Source organism: Tinamus guttatus, unplaced genomic scaffold (assembly GCF_059628265.1).
Source record: "Tinamus guttatus ecotype Peru unplaced genomic scaffold, ASM5962826v1 Tinamus_guttatus_pri_ptg000710l, whole genome shotgun sequence".
Classification (NCBI taxonomy): Eukaryota; Metazoa; Chordata; class Aves; order Tinamiformes; family Tinamidae; genus Tinamus; species Tinamus guttatus.
The window spans coordinates 5,393,678-5,420,500 of record NW_028289244.1 but is presented as its reverse complement, the minus strand read 5'-3'; the positions used below and the strand labels follow the sequence as shown (position 1 = coordinate 5,420,500).

The 26,823-nt window shown below is 46.3% G+C and overlaps 1 protein-coding gene across 1 annotated transcript in view; it reads left to right on the top strand.

Annotated features, from left to right (window-relative positions):
• Positions 1-24,455, top strand: part of FAT2 (FAT atypical cadherin 2) — a 42,353-nt gene extending 17,898 nt beyond the window's left edge. Inside the window, exons 9-23 of the mRNA XM_088536948.1 lie at positions 290-4,342; positions 6,819-7,015; positions 8,084-8,237; positions 9,040-9,273; positions 10,071-10,460; positions 11,196-11,410; positions 11,955-12,092; positions 12,728-12,871; positions 13,520-13,717; positions 14,744-15,551; positions 15,907-16,052; positions 17,948-18,389; positions 20,889-21,042; positions 22,570-23,162; positions 23,923-24,455. Coding sequence (XP_088393074.1) covers positions 290-4,342; positions 6,819-7,015; positions 8,084-8,237; positions 9,040-9,273; positions 10,071-10,460; positions 11,196-11,410; positions 11,955-12,092; positions 12,728-12,871; positions 13,520-13,717; positions 14,744-15,551; positions 15,907-16,052; positions 17,948-18,389; positions 20,889-21,042; positions 22,570-23,162; positions 23,923-24,455 — 8,399 coding nt within the window. The remainder of the gene's footprint in view (positions 1-289; positions 4,343-6,818; positions 7,016-8,083; positions 8,238-9,039; positions 9,274-10,070; positions 10,461-11,195; positions 11,411-11,954; positions 12,093-12,727; positions 12,872-13,519; positions 13,718-14,743; positions 15,552-15,906; positions 16,053-17,947; positions 18,390-20,888; positions 21,043-22,569; positions 23,163-23,922) is intronic.
• The last annotated feature ends 2,368 nt before the right edge of the window (positions 24,456-26,823 follow it).

Below are 26,823 nucleotides of genomic sequence, written 5' to 3'. Positions count from 1 at the left end.
AATTACAAGCATGACAGGGCTTGAAGAAATTAGTAGATTCTGTGCTACCATGTTCTGCACATTAGGCAAAAGTTTCAAGCATATGCACCACCACTAAAATATTTAGAAATGCACCACTAGAAATTATTTAGAAATTAATTAAGATAGCATGCTGTCTGTCAGTGCACTAATCATCTGTTTCTTGTAAATTACTTGGTCAGAAATAAAGAGCATCAATGCAAAAGAGACTCAGAAACTCAAGACCAAGAGAATATCCTCATGCTTCACATTGTTATTTCTCTTACTGCAGGTAATGGGGAAGATTTCTTCAGTATCGATCCACATTCTGGAATTATTACAGTCGCCCAGAAACTGGACCCATCCAAGCAAGACCGCTTTACTCTTATTGTAAAGGCAGAAGATCAAGGGTTCCCGCAGCTTAAAGATTCTGCTACCATTCACGTCCACATTAGACCCTCTGACAGGACTCCTCCAAAATTTCCAGAGGCTGAATACATCGCAGAGATCAGCGAGTCCACTGCTGTTGGTTCTCCTCTGATCCAAGTTTCAGCTGCAAGCTTGTCACCAGTCAGCTATGAAATAAGAGATGGAAATGAAGATGGAGTGTTTTCCATGAACTATCAGTCAGGCCTGATTTCCACTCAGAAGAGCTTGGATTTTGAGCAAGTTTCTTTTTACCAACTGAAAGTCCGTTGCACCAACATGGCTGGGGCCTTTATGGACACAATGGTACTTATCTATGTCATAGATGAGAATGACAATGTGCCCATCTTCATTAAGCCTTCCTTTGTTGGCTGGATCATGGAGAATGCTCCCTCACAAAGCATGGTTCTAGATGAGAGCAATGCTCCACTGGTGACCTACGCAACAGACGCTGATCAAGACTCCAACGCTCTGCTGGTCTATGAAATTTTGGAACCAGAGGCACTGAAATATTTTACAGTAGATCCCAGCACAGGGACACTTACCAGTCGTGCTGAAATAGACTATGAGCTCACCCCAGTCTTCAAATTCACTGTACATGCCCACGACAGTGGAAATCCCAGCTTATTTGCATCCAAGCCAGCCAAGGTCACAATCCATGTTAAAGATGTAAATGATTCACCTCCAGTGTTTTTCGAAGACATTTATGAACTTTCTGTCTTGTTACCTGCCCACTCAGGAATGGAGCTGTTGTCAGTGCAAGCAAAAGATGCAGATTCAGATGTGACCTATAGCATTGTGGAAGGGAACCTTGATAATGCGTTCTATATCCACCCACTCACAGGTCTCATCTCCATTCTTAATTCTACTGGCCTGGGAAGCTATCGTGAACTTACAGTTAGAGCCGGGGATGGCTTATACAAAAGCACTGCACAAGTTAAGCTAAATTTAACTCGTGCACAAGGTACTGGCTTAAAATTCAGTCAAGATGTGTATACAGCAACTGTGATAGAGAACTCTACAGATCAGAAGACGCTCGCTGTTCTCGGGGTAAAGGGATATCAGCTAAATGAACCACTCTTCTACTCACTTTTGAATGGGAAGGAAAGATTCAAAATGATCCAGGCATCTGGAGTACTCCAGACAAAGGGCGTGAAATTTGACCGTGAAAAACAAGACATGCATGAGGTAGCTGTGGAAGTGAAGGACACTAGGAAACCACCAAGAGTGTCCCAAACCACAGTCAAAGTTTTTGTAGAGGATGTCAATGACAATCCACCTCACTTTGAGAACGTGCCATACTATGCCTCAGTGCAGGATGGTACAGAGCCAGGTGATGTACTTTTTCAGGTGTCAGCAACAGACAAAGACATAGGGGATAATGGAGCCATTACCTACTCATTTGCAGAGGACTACAAGTATTTCTGGATTGATCCCTATCTAGGAGACATCTCACTTAAGAAACCTCTTGATTATCAGGCTTTAAATAAGTACAACCTTCGAGTCATTGCTAAGGACAGAGGTGAGCCTCCTCTCCAAGCTGAAGAGGAGGTTGTGGTCAGTGTAAGGAATAAATCCAATCCTCTGTTCCAAAGTTTTTACTACCGAGTGAGGGTGCCAGAAAATATCCCCCTGTATACATCTATCCTTCACATACAAGCCCGCAGCCCTGAAGGTTTACGACTCATCTACAACATCATGGAAGAAGACGCCCTGAAACTGTTCAGCACTGACTTCAAAACTGGTGTCCTTACTGTCACAGGCCAACTGGACTATGAACTAGAGACGAAACATACGTTCACTGTTAGAGCCACAGACACAGCACTAGGATCCTTTTCTGAAGCCATAGTAGAGGTGGAGGTAGAGGACATTAATGACAACCCCCCCATATTTTCTCAGATGATCTACACAGCATCAGTCTCAGAAAGTTTGCCTGCACAGACCCCTGTTGTCCAAATTTCTGCTTCTGACAAAGATTCAGGAAGAAACAAAATGATCTCCTATCAGATCTTGGATGATGGTTCAGATAGTGCAAAGTTCTTTAATATTGATGCCAGCACAGGACAAATAACAACAGCCCAAGCACTTGATTATGAGAGAAACCAACAGTTTCGCCTCAAAGTAAGAGCTGTAGATCATGGGATACCTCCCCTTAGCAGTGATGCCCTGGTAATTACAGATGTGACAGACATCAATGACAATCCCCCCGAGTTCAGCCAGCTTCAGTACGAAGCCAAGGTAAGCGAAATGGCGACATGTGGACACATCGTGGTAAAAGTCCAGGCCCTGGACCCTGACAGCGGAGACACCACCCGCCTGGAATATGTGATACTCTCCGGTAATGACAACAGGCATTTCACCATCAACAGCACTTCTGGAATAATCTCTATGTTCAACCGCTGCAGAAAAGACATGGAGTCATCCTACAACCTCAGAGTTTCTGCCTCAGATGGAGTTTTCAAGAGCACTGTGCCTGTTTACATCAATACCACAAATGCCAACAAATACAGCCCATCTTTTCAGCAGAACATGTACGAGGCAGAACTGGCAGAAAATGCCGAGATAGGCACCAAAGTGATTGAGCTGCTAGCTATTGATCCAGACGGTGGTCCATATGGCACCATAGATTATACTATCATAAATAAACTTGCACAGGAGAAGTTCTCCATAGATAATAAAGGCCATATAACCACACTGCAAAAACTGGACAGGGAAAACTCTACGGAGAGAGTTGTTGCCATTAAAGTCATGGCCAAGGATGGTGGCGGGAAGGTGGCATTCTGTACTGTCAAAATCATCCTTACAGATGAGAATGACAATCCCCCTCAGTTTAAAGCCTCTGAATACACACTGTCCATCCAGTCCAATGTGAGCAAAGGCTCCCCTGTCATTCAGGTACTGGCTTATGATGCTGATGAAGGTGCAAATGCAGATGTGATTTACTCTGTTGACTCTGTGGAAGATGTGTCAGAAGACCTTGTTGAGATCAATGCTGCCACTGGGGTTGTTAAGGTCAAGGAGAGCCTTATTGGTTTAGAAAACAGAGCCTTTAACTTCAAGGTGAAAGCTGAGGATGGCAGACCCCCTCACTGGAACTCCCTTGTCCCAGTGAATCTTCAGATTGTTCCCCGGGAGGTGACATTGCCAAGGTTTTCTGAGCCCCTTTATACATTCTCAGCATCCGAGGACCTTCCGGAAGGATCAGAAATAGGGTCAGTCAAAGCTTTTGCAGAGGATCCCATTATATACAGTCTGGTAAAGGGAACCACTACAGAAAGTAACAAGGATGAGGTGTTCACACTGGATGAGAAAACAGGGGCTCTGAAAATCAAAAAGACTGTGGATCATGAAACCACCAAGTGGTACCAGATTGATGTTATGGCTCACTGCTCACATCAAGAGACTGAGCTTGTCTCACTGGTCTCTGTGAACATCCAAGTGCAGGATGTCAATGACAACAGACCTGTTTTTGAGGCAGATCCATATAAAGCTTTTGTCATGGAGAACATGCCATCAGGAACCACTGTCATTCAAGTGACAGCTAATGACCAGGACACAGGAAACGATGGACAGGTAACCTACAGTTTGGAAGCAGAATCTGGAAACCTCCGAGGACTGTTCACCATTGATGGTGAGAGCGGGTGGATCACCACGCTGAAAGAGCTGGACTGTGAAGCTCAGGAGATCTATCGCTTTTATGTGGTGGCCACTGACCATGGCAGGAAAGTCCAGCTCTCTTCCCAAACCCTGGTGGAGGTCACTGTCTCTGATGAAAACGATAATGCTCCACAGTTCACCTCAGACTTCTATAAAGGGTCGGTAATTGAGAATGCAGAGCCAGGGCAAGCTATTGTCACACTGAGCACCATCGACGCAGATATTTCGGAGCAGAACAGACGCGTCACATGCTACATAACTGGTAAGATTTTCCTACCTTTTACTCTTCAGTGGGCAAGACTTATTACACTGTCATGTCCAAGCTTGGTTTTTATAGTCTCTAGTACAAATAGCATTATATTAATAGTCCCACTGGAACAAGGAAATGTATCTTTCATATTTATTTGGACATAAATAAACACAAAATTATATAAGTAATTATACTATATTGTAGGTATATTTATGCACACTTTCTTATTAGCTAAATAATTATGACTATGCAATTGTAATGCCTATTGCATGGACACAAACAATGATACAGCTGGAAGGAAAGTCTCTTTCACATTGATGCTGAGCTATATATATATATATTTTTTTTGAAAACACTGCCCTCAGTTTACAAATTACACACCTATGTTCTGCATATGTTTTTTTATAACTGTATATGTGCATAAGGATGTGTTTTACTTTACCTCTGACTTATAAAAAAAATCTATCCTTAAATATATGGAGCAGATTGCAGTTAACCACTTGGCAGACTGGCAGATATTTGAGACTCTTATGTCAATCTTAGTGAAACTTTTGACCAGCAAGAAATACTAAAGATTGCTCTTGCATCCCTGAAGCATAAGTTGTGCCAACTAAAATTAACCACTAGTCTAAAACAACAAAATAGGTTACACTGGAACATTCACCATGCTTCTGTGCAAGCAGAAACTTGAATTTATGGTACTTTTTGACCCCATAGTGTCTTTCTCAAGCCTGAAACAAATACTTCAAATTAAAATTTTTATTTTTCCAACTTCAGCAAGACACTTCAGGGTCAAAGTCTGATCATGCTATAGCCTGTTATCTATCATTATAACTTTTCAAAACAGAAGAAGAATGCTGGTACTTTCAATTGCTTTATGACATGCCTAGGTATTTGTTAGTCTTTGAGACAAAAGATTCAGTTCATTTCTATAACAGCATTTTTGCTGTTTTAAAGGTATTAGTAACTTCCACTTATTTCAAATATGAAAAGGTGCACATTTATGTCAGTGATGATTAACATACCTTCTCTCTGCTTCATACTTACGATAAATACATAAGTACAACTGCAATATAGCACTGTACCAAAAAACCTAAGGGGTGAACAAGGAGCCTAACTTCCCAGTGCTCAGATCCCTTCAGACCCAAGCAGAAGAGACACTTCCAGCACTAGCCTAGGAAAGTGTGTATCAGTTTCATGTCCATCCACTCGTCCGTTACTGAAGTCCCCAAACTTTCCCAATACTTTGGGAAGGAATGCTACAGAGAGGAGATCTGTCCAAGACCACAAACTGTTTCCCCAAAGACAGAGAATTGCTGGAAGAGGTCTTCCTGTCTGTCCCTTTCATGGGCATTGTGATGGGAAGCAGGCCCAGGGCTCTGGTGTCACACCACAAGTTGTTCTATCCAGAATACAGGCTCTTAGTCCACTTCTGGGTGAGTTGCACCAGGAAGACCTAAGGTCCACCTTGTCCAAAAAGTTCCCAATGGCCCTGCTGGGATTATAGTGAGGGCTGTAGAGCAGCTATCTCATATGTACCTTAATTTCAAAGGCAGGAAACTAAACGTGAACTTCGGTTAGTCTCTCCCAGTGTCAAAAGAAGGGCTAACAAAGGCCTCCTGGTGCTTCCAGATTTGCAACCACGTCATCCTAATTCAAACTAAAGCAGAAAGAGAGTGAATACAATTTACCTGGTTGTGCAAAGCCTTTCAAAGTCAAATATGAACAAGCCCTGCAGCCACCTCTCTTCATTGCCTCCCATTAGCTAATGTGCTCCCTCCTTCTGCCCAAAGACTTGGGTTCAGCAGAGGACACGAGCTCTTTGCCAGTGGAGAGAGATTCTCCAGGGGTGGCATCTACCCCTTTTACCATCCACTTGGTCTAGCAGCAAAGGAAAGACATGAAGCTAGTGGATTGGAGAGCCTGCATAGCCTGGACTTACCTGGATATCTCAAAATTTGACCCTTATAAAATCAAAAGGTAGCCTCAGATAATGGAGCTAGATATTAAATGTATCTACAGCTTGAAGCAAATGAAACTAAACATGGTCCTGTAACCCAACAAATGCCTGCAGGATATTTATAACTCTCAGGTTCCCTTCAGGAACATACACCAAGACAGACTGACATTCTTTAGAAGAGTGACAGTGAACAGAGTTTTGTGGCAACTAGTATGCATGTCTGCAGAACATTACACAGACATTCCTGCAGTTAGGAGCTGTTCCCTCCTTCCAACCCCTTCCTCTCCCCATTGTACGTTTGAGAGAGTAAATAACAGAAACATGAAGCATATTTCTCAGGGTCTGGTGTGCAGTAGAGTCCAATGCTCCCCAGCTAACCAGTACAATCCCAATGCTCTTTCTGTATCATCACTGCAAGCCCTCTGGCTCTCAAAAGACTGGGAGTGAACAACCCTGTCTTATCACTTCAGGCTTTCAGCACCATGTAAATGCTTTTTTCCCTTCATCTTGGCACCTGTATCCTTCTAGAAGGAGATGTACTAGGACAATTCACAGTTGACCAAATCGAAGGAGAGTGGACAATTTCTTCTAAGAAGCCTCTGGACAGAGAAGATACAGAGAAATATCTCCTCAAGGTTATGGCTTCTGATGGAAAATTTCAGGCTACCACTGAAGTGGAGATTTTCGTTCTGGATATCAATGACAACAGCCCTGAATGCGGTCAGGTAAGACATCTGTCCTGGTATGTTATGGGGCATAAGAGAGCAGCTGAGAAGGAGAGAAAGTAACAGAGAGAAGACAGGACAGAAAGAGCGCATGTTAAGAGGTTTTGGCTTGTCATAGTTTTTCTCACACAATCCTGTTGCTTTGATTGTGCTTAGCACTTTTAATTAAGTTGTACGTCAAGCAAGAACATTAAATTTAGCCTCCAAGCAATGTTTGCCAGCAGTAAATGAGTGCCTAAGCATTATGAAGGATAATTCTTGGAGATAAACAATGCCAGGAAGCCTCCTGGGTCATGGCATGTAAATTACCAAACTTTATATTCTGCTAAGCGAAAAGATTCCCATCAGGAGGTTTGTTACTATGCAGAGAGGAGATCATTGCTACAGATTTCACTTGAGGTGATAAACAAGAGAAGTGGTCAGTTCCTAAACTTGCAAAGACCTGTGTGAAACGAGTGCATCACCACAGCTCCCGCATAACTATAACAGTTAAGATAACAGAGTTTAAATCTATCTTTTAACACTTGCTAACAAAGAAACATCAGGTTTAAAAGGACTTCAGAATGTCAGCTACTCCATCCTCTGGTCCCAGGCCAAATTGGATCTATCAAAACGTTGTGTCTAACCTGCTCTTAGAGACAGGGATGGTGGTTCGCAGTCATCCCTTGTAATCTGCTACTCAGGTTCACTGCATCATCATAAGATGATTTCTGAGTTTTTTTTTAAGCTAAAGAACCCTGATTAAGTCAACCATAGGCCACATTTTGTAGATCATGGAACCTCTCTCCAAGTGACCTACATTCTTCCTGAACTGTTATTTTCACAGTTGACTGCTGCCTCGAGTTGGGCTTTAAAAATATCAAATGTAACAAGCTTGTCTTCCAGTCTGCACTCATATATCCTGATACTATGGTTTTCTCACAACAGCAAGACACTGGGCACATGGCCCACTGTAAACCATGCGGTTTATTCTTTTCTATGAAAGTTCTGCTAGTCTGTTTTCCCCTTATTAACTAAGGGAAAGTGGAGGTATTTGGGAGATAAATAAAAGCCTTCTGTGTTTGCCAGATATTCTACACTGGGAGAGTCTCTGAAGATGCCCCCCCAGATCTTTTCATTCTGAAGATATCAGCAACTGACCCTGATGTTGGCAGCAACGCCCAGATAACCTACAGCCTGCACGGCCCCAGAGCAGAGGAGTTCCGACTCGGGCCACATACAGGTGAGATTTGGCCCTGCCCCAAGGCAGAAGGGAAATGGGATCCTTTGTTCTTTTCCTTACCCATCCAGAGAGATATTAACTCCAAGCCATGGCTCACCACTTTTCTCCTCTTGAGTAAATGAAAACTGCTCATTCTAACTTTTCCAAGCTAGCAGGAGATGACAAGCAGCAGTTTTATTGCACTGTGGTATACAGGAATACTTGCTCTGTCTTCCTGCTATCTTTCTTTACAAATGTTTGCCACCAACATTGTGAAAATTAAGGGCAGACACTAATGTTAACAACTTGGCCCCAAGGAGGAGACATAGGCAAAGTACTAAAGCACTGATTAAGTTCAAGGTTCTGGTCTAAACTCTATAGAAAAGTCTTAGTGATCTTGAAAGTGCATTTCCCGATCTTGGTTTCCTGCTTGGTTCCTGCTTTCCAAATAGATATACTGATACTTCCAGAGATCACTTGGGGTTCATTGCATTGCAGGAAGCTTAATTCAGCAGAGTTTACAAAGGTGTTTAAAGTACAATTTATGAGCATCCATATCCCATGACGATATCCCTTGTATAAAGTTCAGCCTGACTTATAAGAATCCTTGTGCCAAGTCCTGTCTTGTAATGATCTGAAAATAGCTCTGAGCAATGTGGCATGGACACATCACTGCTATCAACCAGATCAGAACTGGTGTTCAAACCCAGTCTGCTGTCTCCAAGAGTTCAGTCACAATGACCATATGTTTGAACCTCTCCACGCTCTCCAAGACTGCAACTGCATTGCAAGAGACAAGATCATCTCCTGTTATTTCCCACAGGGGAGCTGACCACTTCGGCACCTCTCGATCGGGAGCAGAAACCTCTGTACCATCTTGTTGCCAAAGCAACAGATGGTGGAGGCCGTTCCTGCCAGGCAGACGTTACACTTATCATAGAGGACACGAATGACAACGCACCAAGATTCTCCCCCAGTCACTGCGCTGTGGCTGTTTTTGACAACACCACAACAAAGACACCCATAGCTGTGGTTGCTGCCAGGGACCTTGATGAAGGTGAGTCAGAATGATTTTTTTTTTTTTTTTTTTTTTACTAGAGTTCATCTTTCATCCTGAATAGGAACCTTTAAAAGCTAGGGAAGGGTTGCAGAAATGGGCATAGACGATTGAATCTTGGCAAAGACAAATGCCTGAATCTCATCAGCGACACGTTCCTGACTTGTGGGCTGGCATCAGCATCTTGAAACCCCGAGGGAATTACAATACTTGTAAAAACATGCAGACAGACAGACGTTAAGGACACATTCCAAAACCGTATTGTCAAACAACTGACTGTAAAACAAATTCTATCCTGGACCCAAACTTTATCCTGAAGATGGAGATGGAAGATCTGCCTAATAGGGAAGACAAGAGACTTTGGATCTGCAGGGAATATATGAATAGATGAAATGGTCCTTCTGAAGATAGAAATTTTTTTTTCCTGTGATTTCAGATTCTCAAAAAGAATAGCTAAGGCTCCTAAGAAGAGATTTTTCATTAAACCTCCAAAGCAAAGATTGAATTTACAGTGATAGATAAACAAATTAGTATTTATCTGCTTTTGAATGGGAAATAAGTTTACCAATAAAGGAATAAAAAATGAGAAGCACCAGTACATACAGAGAGGTGATGCTGATAGACGATACTGAGCCTAGATAATTGAATATGTAGGTGGACAGAAGTACACTTGAAGGAGATGTTACTACAGCTTTTGTTTCCCTTAGGAAAAAAAAAAGAAAAAGAAAAAAAAAAGGAAAAAGAAACAGCAACATTCCCACCATAGATTAATGCAGTCTGCTATGGTATCTTTTCAGGTCTCAATGCTGAGGTTGTCTATTCTCTCTCCGACTCTGCCAACGGACACTTTTCAATTGAGGAAACAACAGGGGTGATTCGTCTGGAGAAGCCTCTAAAGGACACCCAGCACTCCGTGTTTGAGCTGACTGTCCGTGCTACAGACCGAGGCACCCCAGAGCCCCTCTCTGCTTTTGGCACTGTTACTGTCTCTGTGGTGGATCTAAACGAGTATCTGCCTGTTTTCCTGGCCCCTGAGTATGTGGCCATGGTAAAAGAAGATGTTGCTGTGGGCACGGAAGTTCTCAACTTGTCAACATTGACGAGGGATAACACAGAAAACACAGAGATTAAGTATGAAATTGTGAATGGCAATGACCATGGGAAATTTCAGCTCAACTCTAACACAGGTAAGAAGGTCTTGTGGCCAGGCAGGTCCAGGCTGGCCCATCATCAACAGCTGTTCCTGTCTGCTCCTCTCTTGATCTTCTCCATTTGGTTGCACTACCCCTGTTCTTTTCTTCTCTCACTTCAGCCATTTTATAGTATTGCACTTCTTTTCTTGCCTTTGGCCTTTGTTACTGATCTGCATATGTGATTTGTAGACTGCTTTCTTCTTTTCTTCCCTCTATTTTCTCCTTATCTTTCTCTGAAGATCTTTTCCTATTTTCTTTCAATCCCATCCCACCTGCACGTGTCCTGCATCTTTCTCTTTGCCCGTTTCTTACTGAAGGGTGTCCATGTGCATGTCAGAATGGAGGGCTGGGGAAAAGAACGTCAGCTCTTTAAAGAAGATTTTCCCCTAATCTTCCCAATTAGTCAATCTTGGCCACAAATCTTTTCTGCCTCTATACTGCGTACACTGTAGGGGACAGGGAATACAGTCTTCTATACTAATTTTAGTAGCCAAGTCCCTTAAGGCCTGATTTGAATCAGTGTGCTTATAGCCTTTTTTAATGGGGTGCCAAGATTTTCAATACCTTGATTTAACCAGGTGGTATTTAAAGGTCAGTTGCACCTTATTCTGTGATTATCTGGTAGCAGTTTGGCAATTATCTCAATAAACCTGCACTATTCCAAGAATCCTTACATTATCTATTCAGAGCATCTTCTGCCCTTTTTTTTCAATCTATCTGCCAATGCAGGTGCCTTATACATAAATGGAAGCTTGGACTTCGAAGCCAGTCATGAGTATTATCTATCCATTGAGGGGACAAGGAAGGGATCAGCTTCTCTGAGCGATGTCACCATGGTGGTAATCAACATCACTGACATCAATGACCACGCGCCGGAATTCATCCAAGACCCTTACTTTGCTGATATCCGGGAGGATGCTGCAATTGGAGAAGTCATCCTCACGGTATGATGAAGAACCAGGCCAGATGTCTTTTTCTCTTATGTTACACAATATTTGCTCTGCCTTTGCATAGAGATACCTCAATATAGCCACTGAATGAGAAGGGGACCCTCATCTTCAATAGCCTACACTGGGATTGACATAGAGAGCAGGGTTGTGGCATTCAGCACATAGAATTCAGTCGTTACTTAGAGGATGATTACCAGCATTTATTATATATATCATGGACATGGAGGGCATTTAGCCTTAGAAGGCAACCTTTAAATGAAAGCCTAAGACACCCAAGAAAAAACACAGAAGCTTGGGGATATCTCAACAAGACAAATGACTGCAAAAGGCCCAACATCCATGAGGCCTGGGGAGGCAGGGTGTTCCTTGAGCAGAAGGGCAGAATGAAACTTATGTAAATTGCTTGCATCCCTCCTCCACCTCTGAAAAAAGCTCAATCCAACTTGCTTTACTGCCAAGGAAGTCTTAATGCCTGCCTTTCCTCAGCAAGGCCATCTTAGACCAGGAACCATAGGGCTTTTTTTTTCCCTCCTAATAGGTGTCAGCTGATGACCTGGACGGAGCAATGAACAATCAGATTGCATATGCAATTGTGGGAGGGAATCCAATGGGACACTTTGCCATTCAACCGAAAAGTGGGCAGATCAGCATTGCCAAGCACCTGGACAGGGAGGAGGTAAGTTCAAGAAAACAGAAGTGTGAGAGTTTGAAACGATGAGGTGCAAAAGACTTCTGAATGATCTAATGGTAACACTGTAATGGGAAGGCAAATCTTTCACTCATTTATTTTCTAGACCCATAGATACTGCAGTAGAAAGGCTGAGCTTTAGGAAAGGTGATACAGTCTTCACTGGTGACAGCACTGGGCTGTTGTCTACTCTGCCAGTGCTCCAAGACAGATGGATGTGAGTCAACTCACAACTAGAAACCAGCATGGTTGGTTTCTACTTCTATGAATCAGAATATTATAGTAACTAATTATGAAAAGGAGCTTGAACAGTCATCTGGACCATCCCTTACTCAAAGAAGGCAACTCTTCCTAAACCACCCTTGACAGATATTTGCCCAACTTGCTCTTATCCATCTTTGGCAATTCATTTCTCTTCTCCACAACTACTGTAAAGCTAATTTTCTTTAGCAAGGTACTTTGAGATTTGTAAATGAAGAATCCTAGACAAGGGACAAAGCTAGTGTTATGATAAAATGCTTCAGGCTCTGCATTATAATATTCTGCAACAGAATTAAACATCTGTATGAGGAAGCCAGCACTCCTTCACTTCTCCAAATGACCATGCTCTGTAAACTCTCCAGATTCCCAGCTATTCCTTGACAGTTCAAGCCACAGACAATGGTCACCCTGCTCAGTTCAGCAATGTTGATGTGCACGTCCAAGTGTCTGATGTCAATGACAACCCTCCCCGCTTCTTCCAGCTCAACTACAGTGTGGTGGTACAGGTAAGCCAGGAGGGAGTTTGTTCTCCCAGTTCAGGGAGAGCTCGTGCTTATTGCCACAAAGAACTGGCAGGATCTGCTAGAGCAGGTAGGAACAGATGCCATTTTCTCCTACCAACAGCTGTAGGTACCTTCTGTCCTTCTAATATAGAGGCTGCAGAGCTCTCTTCACACGTTAAGCCTGATCTGCAGTCCTTTCCTCCTTTGCATTTGTCAGCGTCTAAACCACAAAATAAAGCACAGACCCAAGCATACAGTCAAGCACCACTATCAGTGATGGCCATAAGCTAGCGAACCCACAGCTTGGGCTCGAAACACCCATACATACTCAGAAGGAGAGGTACCCAGAACACACAAACTCCCCTGATACTTGCATGATTCTAGGAGAAAACCAGGGCAGCAGCTCAGCTGTCAGTATTAATCCATGTGACTCTACCATATATTTAGTGCTATGTAAGGGAAACCCTTGTCTCTACTGCATTACTGCCAGCGATGGCAAGAGTCCCGATATACAAATGCTAGAGAAAGGGAGAGAAGTAAATTAGGGAGCAGGGGAGGGAGGAGGGAAAGGGAGGGAGCATGTGTGTACAAGGAGCAGGGCAAATTCCCAGGGCTTTTCTCTTTCTCCACTCCTATCCTTCCTTATTTCAGGAGAATGCCCCAGTCGGTACAAGTGTCCTGGAGCTGATTATGAGCGACAGAGACTCCCCAGAAAATGGACCACCATATTCATTCCAGATCACCCAGGGCAATGATGGGAAGGCCTTTGATGTCACCCCAAATGGTCTGCTGGTGACATCCTCCGTCCTAAACCGAAGAATGAAAGAACAGTATCTATTACAAGTCCAGGTATAGTCCGCCTTACTCTCTTGGTATATGAGTTCACCCAGCCAAGGTTAGAAACAACAAAATGAGATTAGGACAGCACAGCTGGATGGGAGCTTCATTGTCTTGGGAGAAATCCAGTCTGGGCACAAATTCTGCAGCTTGGAAACAGATAGAGCTTCTCTCTCCAAGCAGTTTGTCCACAAGAAGCTGGGAACCAGCCTCTGTATTGATAAAATCAGGTAGTGTGATCATGAGAAGTGCTCTGCCACCAGTTTCCTTAGACAAACACTTTTCCTAGCATAATTCTAGCAAGAGCAAGATGCTCTAGCAAGAGCATCTGTAACAGTACAGGATAAATGGATTATTTTTCACTGTTATCAGTAAGGATATCCCATTAGAAACAATGAGATAATAATACATAATGCACATACAACTGCAGTAATAATATTGTTCTAAAGCTATGTACTGTTATTACTATGAACTCAACCACTAATTGCCTAAGATTAGAGAGAAACTTCTCTTATGATCTGATTATTCATGTTGTTTTTTTCTGTTTAGAATTCCTTGACTCCTGTAAGGCAGTCATTGTCAGAGATAGGATATAGACTTAAACAGACCAGGAGAATAAATGCATTGATGTGTGTAGCTGCTTTGTCTTTGCACACTAAGTTACATATGGAGCCCCAAAGATTGGCAACATCTCTAAAGAAAACAAACATCTCAGAAATCAGAACTGCCCAGTTGCATCTCTGGTGCTGATGAGCACACACAGAAATGAGTGAAACCCCTCTGTTAACAGAAGCTCTCAAATGGTCTCCATGCTGGAGGCCACTCTGCCAGATGGACCTTGTCTTGTAAAGCCAACTCCAGATGAGATCCAACCTTGCCATCCCTTTTCCCCAGTTAGCACCCTTCCTTTTTCATTCCCAAACTGCTGCCTGACAGTTTCCCCCCACTGCTACTTCTCTGTAAAACCTTCTCAGCCTGTCAGGTGAGTGGACCATAAATCAGCAGACAGCTATAACATCCTCTTGTTTTCCTTGACAGGTATCTGATAGCGGCATCCCTCCCCTGTCATCATCTGCATTTATAAACATCCAAGTGACCGAGCAGAGCCAGTATGCTCCCTCAGCCCTTCCCCTGGAGATATTCATCACTACCAACGAGAGGGCCTTCCGAGGAGGTGTTCTGGGCAAGATCCACGCCACGGACCGGGATCCCCACGACACGCTGGTCTATACTTTGGTGGCTGAAGTGCCTCAGGAGGGGCTCTTTTCTGTTGGAGCAGCAGATGGAAAGATCATTGCTGGGGACAAGCTTCCCCATGGCCACTATCTTCTGAACGTGACAGTCAGCGATGGTACATTCACAGCCACCACCAGTGTCAATGTGCACGTGTGGTGCTTCACGCAGGAGGCGCTGGACAAGGCTGTAGTGCTACATTTCCGCCACCTCTCTCCTGAGGAATTTGTGGGGGACCATTGGCGCAACCTGCAAAGGTTCCTGGGAAACGTCCTTGTCACCCGGCGCCAAAACATCCACATGGCCAGCTTGCAGCCTGCAGCTGCCTCGGATGGAGTGGACCTGCTCTTGGCTGTTGGAGAGCCTCATGGCTCGCTGTATGAGCCCCGGGTCCTTGCAAATAAGATCACTGTGTCAGCTGGAGAGATGGATCAGCTCGTTGGGCTCCGAATGAAGAAGGCAATTCATGTGCCATGTCACGGGGCAGACTGCGCCCACCGTGTCTGCAAGGAAACTATTCAGATGGACCCAGGCATGATGTCGACTTACAGCACTGCCCGACTCAGCGTCCTCACCCCACGGCACAGCTTGGAGCAAATCTGTTCTTGCAACGGTAAGCAATCCTTCTCATCAGCGTCCCATGCTAGAAACCTGAAGCCATTTTGTGGTACATTGTTTCCCGCCAGTCCAGTGTAAAGCACCAAGACTTTCCATGGTTGTCCCAAAGACTAACCATTCTGACTTCAATTTCAAGACTAAGTCTAGACTTAGAGCTTTAAAATTTAGGGTTTTTTTTTTTAAAAAAAAATTAATCTTCTGTAGTTTATCATTACTAGCAACATCTATCTTGTTCAGAAAAGTGACTCACACTTCAATGAGTTCAGTGATCAGAATTTTATTCTTTGAGCTACTGTGTTAGTCCTGCACTCATCAAAACAGAGACTAATAGAAACTTATTCTGCTTCCAGGAACAGCTGTGAGGTTTGGAGGCCACAGCCACATCTGGTACCACCACTCCCAGCCCGGGTCCTGGCACATGCACTTCCGCCTGAAAACCCACCAGCTGCATGCGGTTGTGTTCTACGCTAACGGGACTGACCACACCACTTTGGAGGTACATTTTGCAATACCCGAGGATTTTTCTGGTTTAATAAACCACTTATTGCCTTTCCTTGTGTTTCCCTTCCCCAAAGCAGTATTACTTATCTGTATTAATTCAACTTCCTAAAATATATGGCTTTTCTAGGCCATCTAGACCAATAAACTTGGGGAATTTAAGGTTTAAGAACTGCAGCAATCAAGGTATAAGCCAAATCTTTAAAACAATCATATCTAGGAAGTGATGGTTTGGTGAAGAGGATGAGTTCTCGCAAGGGCACACATATCATTGCTCTTCCAATTGCTAAGCATTCCCGACATTCAGAAATAGCACTCTGCAGCACAAACATGGGAAAACTAGGCAAGCTGTGGGAGACAGCAATCTGTTAGTTCTTGCTTCAGGAAGCTCAGTTCTCAGCTGTTTTCCAGCCTGAGAAATTGATAAGTCCAATCTACAGACCCATCTTCAACAAAATCAGGTTCTTCCAGATAAAACAAAGCAACAAAGCTCTGTGGTGTGCCTGCCAATTGTGCAAAGGAATTTACACACATTGCCCTGGGGTGCTTCCAGAACATGTGCCAGCTCTATCTAGCTCTTCTGAAACCATCTTCCTTTTGTTATGCCTGGGTTCTTTCAGTGGTTACTCCCTCCTTGCTCAGCCTTTATCTGTACTGAGTGAACTGTTGTCTTGGTCTTCTTTTGGCCCATCCAGACTAGACCCATCATATCAGATGTAGCTTTTTCTAGAATTCAGTGTAGCCTATAACCTTTGCTGCTCCTCTAGCCTCTTCCAGGCATCATCACACCTCATCATCTCCAACATCCCCTACAGAGATCTCTTTTACCTGGGATGAATTACTTAATGCTAGATAGCAAGCTCTGCAGGTTTCCATGAATGTTTTGTTCCCTCTTTCCTCCTCCAGTTTCCTGAGTCTTATGAAAGACTTATTTTATTAACAAAGCACTGGAGAGAAAACACGAAGGAGGATTTGCACCTGAATTCACTCTGAAAGAGCCCAGATAACCTTTCCTTTCTCTTCCTCCACTTCAGTTTAAAAGAGCCTTGGGCCACAGACTAGAATTTCTGACTGCCCAGTACACTGCAGAAGACATTGGTGTGGTTAGTTTCTTAGAAGCTCAATAACTCAATTGTCCCCCTCCTATCCCCTGGTGCTGGGGAGTGAGGATTGGATTGCAACATCTATTAGAAACTTTGGCCCCAGTTTCCAGCATGCTGATTAGGAGCGACTGCAACAGTAATTCCTTTCTCTGCCTCCCACCTCCTCCTTGCTTCCTCCAAGGAAAGGCTGCCAGGTGCTCCTCCTCAACAAGGTCCTTTCAGCACTCCTCACCCATGCCAAAGAGGGAACTGCACAGGCAGCTTCCCCACCAGTAACAAGACAGTGAAAAAAGAATAAAAGCCATGGTGCCCATAACGGGAGTCCACCTGCATCCAGCCAGCAACAGATAGCCCAAATACCTAAGCTGTGATTAGGAGCAGGAAAGGGGGAGAAGGGGTACCAGCTGCAGAAGTACAATCACAGCTCTACACTCGGAGAGCTCCACACTTACATGTGGAAATATGAATTTCCCTTGCTTTACACTGGTCACATGCAAGAAAAGGCCACAGGGTGAAGATGAATCAGTGAGACAGAGGCATTTTGCAAAAGAAAGGAGGTTGTGTTCACTTAAACAGGCTTCAGTTGACCAGTGCAAAACTAAACAAGAGTGAAAGGGGCTGGATTTGCCTACATGGTAATTCTTGTGGTCTGAAAATTGTGGTTCATCTTGACTTGTAAGGCTTAGGCAGGCAAGTGAGGGAAAAAAAACAGCAAGAGAAGTGTTGAGCTTCCATGCACAACAGCTACCTTCATTGCTGTTAACTGTGACCTCCTGGATGTGTTTTGCAGATAGTGAAAGGAGTGCCTCACCTTGGGTACAGCTGTCGGGGAAACTACACCGGGAACCTCTCCTCCTCACGTTTTGTGAGTGACGGTGAGTGGCACTCAGTTTTCCTGGAAGTGAAGAACACGTCTGTCCGCCTGCTCATCGATGGCCTGGGAAACGCATCTCTGCAGCTTCCAGGGACTTGCAGCATCTCCCAGGGCAAGAGAGATCTGCTTTTCGGGGGCCTCCGGCAGCCACTCCAGTCCCAGAGAGTCATACGGGGGTTCAGAGGCTGCCTGGATGTCATTGCAATCAATGGCAAAGAAGTGGTTCTCCTGCCTGGAAAGGGGCAATCAAAGGAAGTCATGGAGGAGGTGGAAATAAAGCAGTGTTGCTCCCCTGCTGGTGCCTGCAGCAGCAATCCATGCCTCAACAATGGGATGTGCTCCGAAATTCATGGAGGTGGTGAGTAAATATACCGTGCAGAGCAATATGAAAGCAAAAAGCAATGATGGGAGAAAGAGATAACCTCTTCAATCATCCCTATGCAAGGGGCTGTGCCACAGGAGAACCTGATGGCACCGTCCCAAGGGACCTCAAGTGATAGCTGACTCAGTGCAGCAGCAGCTGGGTGTATGAGATCATCATCCTGGCTCCTGCAGCAGCCCATGGCCCGCAGGGCAAGAGGGTTTCTGAGCAGTGTGCACGACCCAGGGGAGCACGGCTTTGCCAAAAACTCAGATAGAAATTCCACCCACCCTTCTGCATCCTCGTTCCTTAAGGAGCCACTAGCAAAGTTAGAATCGGGCAAGATCAGATCATGCAGTGATGGTATCTGGGCTAAAAACAAGCCAAGATCTTAGTCTGTTCCCACTGCAGTCAGTGACTCCCTGGGGCTATGGGAAGGGATATGGGAAAACGGTAAGCTCAGATCTGCGAATCCCAGGTTAATGTATGGCCCGGATGCTCCACTGAAGTTTGGTACTGTGCACCAGGCTCTGCCCCCAGACAGTTTGCACCTGCACATCCCCTGCAAGCTAAATCACTGGGCCATGACTAGTCTGCAGTGGGAGGGAACTGCTCACAGCAGCATCTGCCCTGTGTCTACATCCTGGATTTGAGTGCTGCAAGACCACGCACCATAATGCCCCATGTCATGAGCCAGAAATGGCTTGTGTTTTGGGCTCCCACCTTCCCTTTCTTGGGGCAGCGGGTGTTCTGGAGGCTGCTGTGAGGGGCACAAGCTCCTTCTACAGCTATTTGCTTCTCATGGCCAGCTGCCAATGCCCTCGCCCTGCCTGGAGGGCAAATGAGGACCAGAGGAGGGAACACACCACCTCTGCTGTGCCTGCAGCCTCTGGGAACAAGATTCCCAGCCCTGTCAATTCAGCAACTGCCTGGTTCAGGTGAACTTGTTTGACACACACTGTATATACCAAACAGGTAGCCTGGCACTTGCATGTTAGCTTTACCCTTGAGACCCCTGCACAGCAACCTCCTCTGACTGGGCTGGAAAGTGCTCTAAGCCTAAGAGGCAAGGAATCATTGGCTCTAAGCCAAAGCATCAGCTGCTTGCTTTGCAGAGAGGATATAGGGGAAGAAATCACTTCCTCGCCAAGGGTCAGCCAGTGCTATTCCCAGTTTCCTTCCCATATAAGCAACTTCCCCTGCAAATGACTCAACTGTCTAGAAAAATCCCTGGGGGACATGGCATGGGACATGGCTCCAAGCCAAAACAGACAGGACAGTCTGGCTGGGAAGGCATTGCTGGAGGAATGTTTTTCCTGTGAAGTTGTCTTGGGTGTCTGGCTGCCTTTTGAGCGCTGTGGGCTCCGACTTGGAGACTATGGTCATGTTTTACTATTTTGTGCAAAGTTTTGCCCAGGGACCTCAGGCATAGGATCACATGCACAGGCAAAGACAGGTCTGTGCAAGTGAGCTCCAGTGGGCCACGTGAGAAGGCATCTGTGCAGAAAGGGTCAAAGCGAGACCAGCCACCACATCAGCTAGAGTGCTCAGGACCAGAGACACAAACCAGATACAAAGAACTATGTTCCAGAACATGTTTGTTCACATGCAACCTTATAGGCTACATCCAGCAGCTGCTGAGCAAGCGTCAGCAAGTCCTTGTTGTACAGCCACTAACACGCATGTGGAAACAGGTCTGCATTTGTTCACACTATGCTCTAAAACAGGGATCTTTAGTTTGTGGATGAGCAAGGACTCTTCTAGCTGCTGGAAGTGGAAGCACTGAATTTCCCACAGCACCACCAGATGAGCGACTAGAAAGAGCTCAGCAGAGCCAGGGACATTCCCATGCTTAGGGCTACACTAAACAGCAGCCAAAACACAAGCAGCAAAGGCCCCTCTAAATCCCTGGGTACGCTGGATTTCTCTCTGGCTGTGACTAGACACCTCCCGTAGGCAAGAGAGACCAGACATGTTGAGACAGGAGCTTCATACCACAAGAACTTGCAGGACCAAAGACTACAGAGAACAACAAGCTGCATGGGATCATATTTAGCAGAGTCAGAAACTCTGCAGTCAGTCTGCTAGGCTCCCCCTCCTTTAAGCTGAATTGGTCCCCCAGGTTCTTTCTGCAATATGCCTGCACCCTGACTACATCCCTGCCAGGAGAGGGTCTGTGTCAGGAGGTGACAGGCTTGATTTGCTGCCTAACAATTTAAGTGCTATTTGTATTCCCCGAAAATAGCCAGGTAGCCTCCAGCAGCTGCTCCATGTCCTTGCCAGTTTTCTGTGGACATCCTGGGTGCCTAAGAGCACCTCCAACAGCACTAAGTACTTGTGAGTAAACAGGTGGATTGAACCCCAAGTGCCATTTCAGTGGATGCCAGTCTTGGGTACTGCTCTTCGCTATTTCTTTAGTGTTTCTTTATTTACTGCTAGTTCTTCTATGCATTCAGATGCAGATATGCCACTTTATGGCTCTGTCATCCTCTCCAGGTTACACCTGTATCTGCCCTGGGCTATTTTCTGGTGAGCACTGCGAGCTAGGGGACAGTCCCTGTGACTCCAAGCCCTGCCTGCATGGGGGAACCTGCACCTTCTCTGCTACGGGCTATTCCTGCCACTGCCCTGACTGGTCCATGGGCGAAAGGTAAGATTCAGGAAGGCTTCAGGCCACCTCATCTCCCATGGCAGGCTGACCCTGAAGTTCTCAGCTGTTACCTGCTGTATCCACATAGTTTGGTGGGACTACATCTTGTTCCTGCCTCTAGATCAGCATGACAAGTGACACTCAGCATAGGCTGAAACAGAACATCAAATTTATCCTCCTGCCTTAGTCTATTTGGCTGTGATGAAAACTGGTGCTTTGAATCAATACGAAGGCAGAAACCATTAGTACAATTCTTGGTATAAAAGTATATAGCTAAGCATTAGGTGGCAGTGTAATAACCGAAATCAACAGTCCTCCAGCACAAGTGTGAGACTGTAGGTACTTGTGTCACACACACAAGCTCACACATCCTAAAGAAAATGCAAGCACGGGCTAAAAAATAAAAGGAGCCAAACCTCAGAGAGCTTCTGTTTGTGCAGCAGCAGGAATTAACAAAACGAAAAAGGAAGGAAAAATAACAGAAGTGTTTTACAACCTAGCATAACAGATATTCCCTATCCTGTCAAGGAACGGTAGAGGCAAACATTTTGGTTGTATGGGTTGGAGCAGGGCAGAGAATCAGAAATTCAGTCTCAGTTCTGCAGATGCTCTATAAAATGCCAGAGAGCCTCCTGCAATGAGTATTTCTCTTCACCATGTTCAGGAGTTTGCACATTTCTCAGGACTAGATGGTACCTGTGTGTTTACAGTACAGATACCTCCAGATCACCTTGAGATTCTGCAGAGGCTGAAGTATATGTGAAATAGCATAAGAGGTTAACAAATACCAGAGGGACACAAGAATCCCTCATTTAACAGGACAGAAAGACCCATGTAGTGCTTGCCCTAGAAAAGGCGAGCCACATGGCATAGCCATTCTGGGAAAAGTGGCACAACACAGGGGCAAATACAGCCCATGGCCTGTCCTAAACGTAGGCATGAACGGATACATCCTCCTCACTTCACACACACACAAGCCATCTCCCTCTCTCAGCCCTCGTAGAGCTAAGTCTGGGTGAGGGCAACCAAGGCCTCCCAAAAGACCACAAGGGACATTTTCTTGCAACCTCTAAAAAATGGTTCAAACATATTGTTTGCGCATAACATCTTTTGGTGTGAGCTGCATGCAGCCATCCTGTTGGACAGCTAGACATGACAACCTAAAAAGAGATAACTAATGTTATCAGATAATGATGGATAAGGTTGAAATATGCCTCTTTAAGGCCAAACATTCCTAAATGTTGTTTGCTGGACAAAACTGAAAAACAGGACCACCCTGTAAAATGCAGTCCCCTTCTGAAAAGCATCATTTTAAACTGAAGGCTCATGGTCCTCTGCCAGGAGAGCCAGGTAGCACAGACAGAGTCAGGAAGAGAGGGAGTGCAGGCCAGGACCGAGCATCCTTAACCAGGTGTAAATCTGAACCCTGAGAAGGATGATACAGGTTGTGCCCTGCTCAGCTGGGCAGCTCCTGCTTCCCATCTCCAGGCTGACAGTGGTTGTCTCCATCTTGGTCTCCTCCCACAGGTGCGAGAAGCTGGTCGAGGAGTGCCAAGACAACCCATGCCAAAATGCAGGGCGCTGTGTGAGCGCCCAGGGCTCCATCCATTGCATCTGTCCGACGGATTTCCAGGGGGACTACTGCACGCAGCCCATCATCACCCCTGCCATCGTGCCCACACAGGGGGGCATGAGCCTTGAGGAGATTGCAGAGATTGTGGCTGGCGTGTTGGGGGTAGCCATCCTGGCCGTGATTTTCGTACTCATCCGCAAGCGCTATCGCCAGAGGGCCAAGGCGCACAAACCTGTGGCCCGGGAGGACCCAGACCTGCTCTCCAAGAGTGAGTTCTCCAAGAGCGTGGGTGTGGGCACCCAGGCCGCACCGCCCATCGAGCTCAACATCCTCAGCGACGTGGCGCACAACAACTTGGACCGGGCCACACCAGAGCAGCGCAAACCCACCGGCACTCCCGAGTTCGTCACCTTCAACTCGGCCAATGGCCCAAAGCACCGGGGCACCATTGTGTGCAGTGTGGCACCCAACTTGCCCCCTGCTGCTCCTCCCTCCAATTCGGACAACGAGTCCTTCATCAAGTGCACCTGGGCCAGGGAGGAGATGGGTTCGTAGCCACCTCTTTTTCCTGCACTTAGTTTTCCTTTCGCCTCTGGGTTTAGAGTTACAAATATAAGAGCCCAGCAGTGTAGGTTAAAGCCAAGTGAAACATGGGCAAAGGCTGCCCAAGGTGAGCTGTGGTCTCTGCATTAGCTCTTCCCTCCCAGCTCACCAGTACAACCTAATTTCGATCCCTAATTCTCTCAGTCCTCTGTATAATCTATAGGAGAATGCACAGCCTGCATTCCCACACAGCTGGGGTCAAAATATACTATAAAAGATAATAGTGGAGCTAGGAGGAAGAAATTAAGACCCCTCATTTTTAGTGAGAACATTTGCATCAGTTGCTCATAGCCAGGATTGGGGTGCTCTCCCCATCCAGGAGCTCTCTGGAAGCTCAGCAGCAAAAACAGTGGTTAGTAGAGAGTTCAGAAGAGTAACTGTAGGGAAAGGAAGAGACCCAGTGGATTTCCTGCTGCTCTGCTCCCATACCTTCATCATCCAGGCTTCTGCCATCTCCTACCACAGGAGTGCTACCATTCCCATCCTAGACTTGCAGAGGCCTGAGCAAGGCCACGTCCCCTCATTTACTTGCAGGAACCAGCATTCTCCTCAACCTCCTTTTTCCCTACCTCACCTCTCTTTCCTTCCTACCACATGTCCTGCAGGGTCAGACTCACATGGAGGGAATTAGAGGGAGGATAAGAGAGGGAAAAATAACAGTTCCTAGCAGGCACAGCTGTTAACGTGACTCTGCTTTATTTCAGTCTACCCAGCAGAAACAACCTACTGGCCACCTCGGTACCTGTCATCAGACGTCCAGGAATATTCCCACTATGAGATTATTCAAGGCCCTCCTGCATCCTCCTCCCACCCTCCTCTCCCCCCGCCGCCGCCTCCACCCACGGACACGGAGCCGGTTGCTCTTTATGGGGGTTTTCCCTTCCCACTTGACCAGAGCAACAAGCGGGCCCCCATCCCACCCCGCTACAGCAACCAGAACTTGGAGGACTTCCTGCCGCTGGGCCCTGTGGAAATGGGAGCCTCCCAGTGCCAGAATGAATACACCGCCATCAGCTACTACCCAGCCCAGCTGGTGCAGGGGGAAGGGGTCCCCTACCAGGCCGACCCCGGGTACAAGCGGGTGAGCATGCGCCTGAGCGTGGCCCAGCCGTCCTACGCGGACTGCGACGTGGGCCGCCAGCCCAGCATCCGCGCCCAGCCGCTCCCGCCGCCCAACTACGAGGGCTCCGATATGGTGGAGAGTGACTACGGGAGCTGCGAAGAGGTGATGTTTTAACGGGGACTCGTTCTGGAGGCGAGAAGGGAAGCGCATCTCCACGCAGAACAGCGCACAGGGGCTGGCACGTGCCACCAAGGGGAGGTTTGCATCCCCCCTGCCCCGGCTCACAGCATCCCTCTCCCCAGCCCACACCGTTGGGTCGTAACCTGGCCTGGATCTTCGCCTCCCACTGCCCTCCGTGGCATCTCACTGCTAATGGAAGGTGAGCGCTCCAGCCACTGCCGGGACACAGAGAAAACACTGCAGACTAACTCATCCTCCTTGCCGAGCTGGCGATGCTCTGATGTGGAGCAGGACCTGAACATGCCACCTCTTCCCACTGCAGAGTCATCCACTGCGGCCATTGGGAGGAGGAATGGAAGGAAACATTGCAGGAGGGGCATTGACTGTGGCAAAGAAGGTGCAGATGAACTAGAGCTGTACAGACCAGGAGTCCCCAGGCTGGGATAGCAGAGACTCCCCAGCCTCCTGGGCCAAGGCCTGGGCTTGAGCTACTGATTTGCCAGATGGACCAGTCCAGGTGACACAAAGTCACTCCCTTGTTTGTTCCCTTTGAGTCCAAGCCAAGGGAGAGAGAAGAAGGCAGAGCAGCAGTTGGGCCCATCAGCACATCCCTCCCTTGGGCAAAAGAAGCCCAGGAAATAAATAATTAGAAGTCATTTCTACAGATCAACCAAGCAACAAACCCACAGCACAGGGACATCCCGTGGCTCTCTGGCTTTCCTGGTCCCAAGCTGAATGCCACTGGTACACGGCCCTGTCACCGACCTGGGACTTTCTGGGTCCTCAAGGCACGGCCAGAGCGTCCATGGACTCCAGGACTGCTGATCCAGTTGCTGGTTATGTGCAAGGAACCACAGGCACACAAGGATGAGCCCTGGGCAGGGGACACGTGGTAGAACAAGAGCCAGCAGCAAGACGCATGGCAAGATTAACGGATGTGGCATTGGCCTGTTTTCCTGTGCTCAGGAACATGTTGTTTCCTTGTGAGAGATTTTCCTTCTTTTTTATTATTATTATTTTTGGTTGGATGATTTTTGAAAAGTAATAAAGAGGGTTTTTTATTATTATTATGCTTGTATTTCTGTGATTCCCTGGAGCAAAGAGCAGTGCATCACCTCAGACACAGTGAGGTCTCCAGACAAGCCCGGAGCCAAGGAGCGCTGCAGTGTGAGAGCCAGGTCCATCCCTGCCGCCATTCCCCTCTCCAGTCCCAAACACTCGGGAGAAGCAGGGGTCTCCCGTTTCCAAAAGCCAGGCCGCATCCCCTTGGGGACGACGACACAGGAACACCAAGAAACACGTCCCGAGGGTCCCACAGCATCCATGAGGCCTGGTATCTTGGGTGGCCCTAGCTCACAGGAAGGCCCACGGCCTTGCAACATGGCCGCCCCTCTCACCACAGGCCGCCCAACAGGGACAAGGAGACACTGAGGGCTGCCCCTCGGGGACCTCTCCTGCTTCCCACCTTTCCTGCGTTCCTTTAGCAGGAACCTACCACTCACACTGCCTACATTCACACTCCCATTACTCCGGACATGCCAGGTACCCCCAGATACTGCACGAGCTACAAAGCTTTACTGTGCTGTACATGGAAGCAGAGAAGAACTTTGCTTATCCTTTGATTTCTGGCTTTCCAGTGAAAGCAATGCCACCCAGGAGACTGATTTTGACTTTTGCTTCTTTAAAATAAAAATAATTAAAACAAAAAAAGAAAAGTGAGATTGAGAGTTCATATTGGCTTCAGCCAGGACAATTTTTTCCTGCTTTTTATTAAGACACACCAACTGTGAAAGATTGCCATCTCAGATTTAGCAGACAGAAGGCAGCACCCAGCTCCTCAGCCCTCTTCCCCACTGGATGTCAAGTCTCCCGGAATTTCTGAGTATAGTCACACAAAACCTACAACACTTCCATGCAAGCTTAACCTTTAACAACTTAACCCTTCAGATACCACATCTTGTTCAACAAAAGGGTTGGAATTGCTGTGGTTCAACTACTTTTGTTTCACTGATGTGAACATTGCAAAGCCTCACATCTCTGCCAAGGACAGCTGTGATGCTGGCTGGACCAGTATCATAACTTTCCCTGTATCTGCAGCTAGAATACCAGAGACACAGGAGCTTTGCTTCCTGCACCCATCTGCACTCAAATTGCTCATGAGCTCTTACTTCTGCAAACCCTCATTTATAAAACCATCGCAGCCTATGGATTAGTGAAGTGGTTTCTCCTCAGACAGCCATGCTCTGGACATTGTGATCCTTTTCTGACTAAAAATCAAACACCCACATTGCTCCCACCTGTCTGCCCATACTACCTTCTCCCAGCCCAGGGTACTATAAAACCACAACTGGGAACAGTAGAA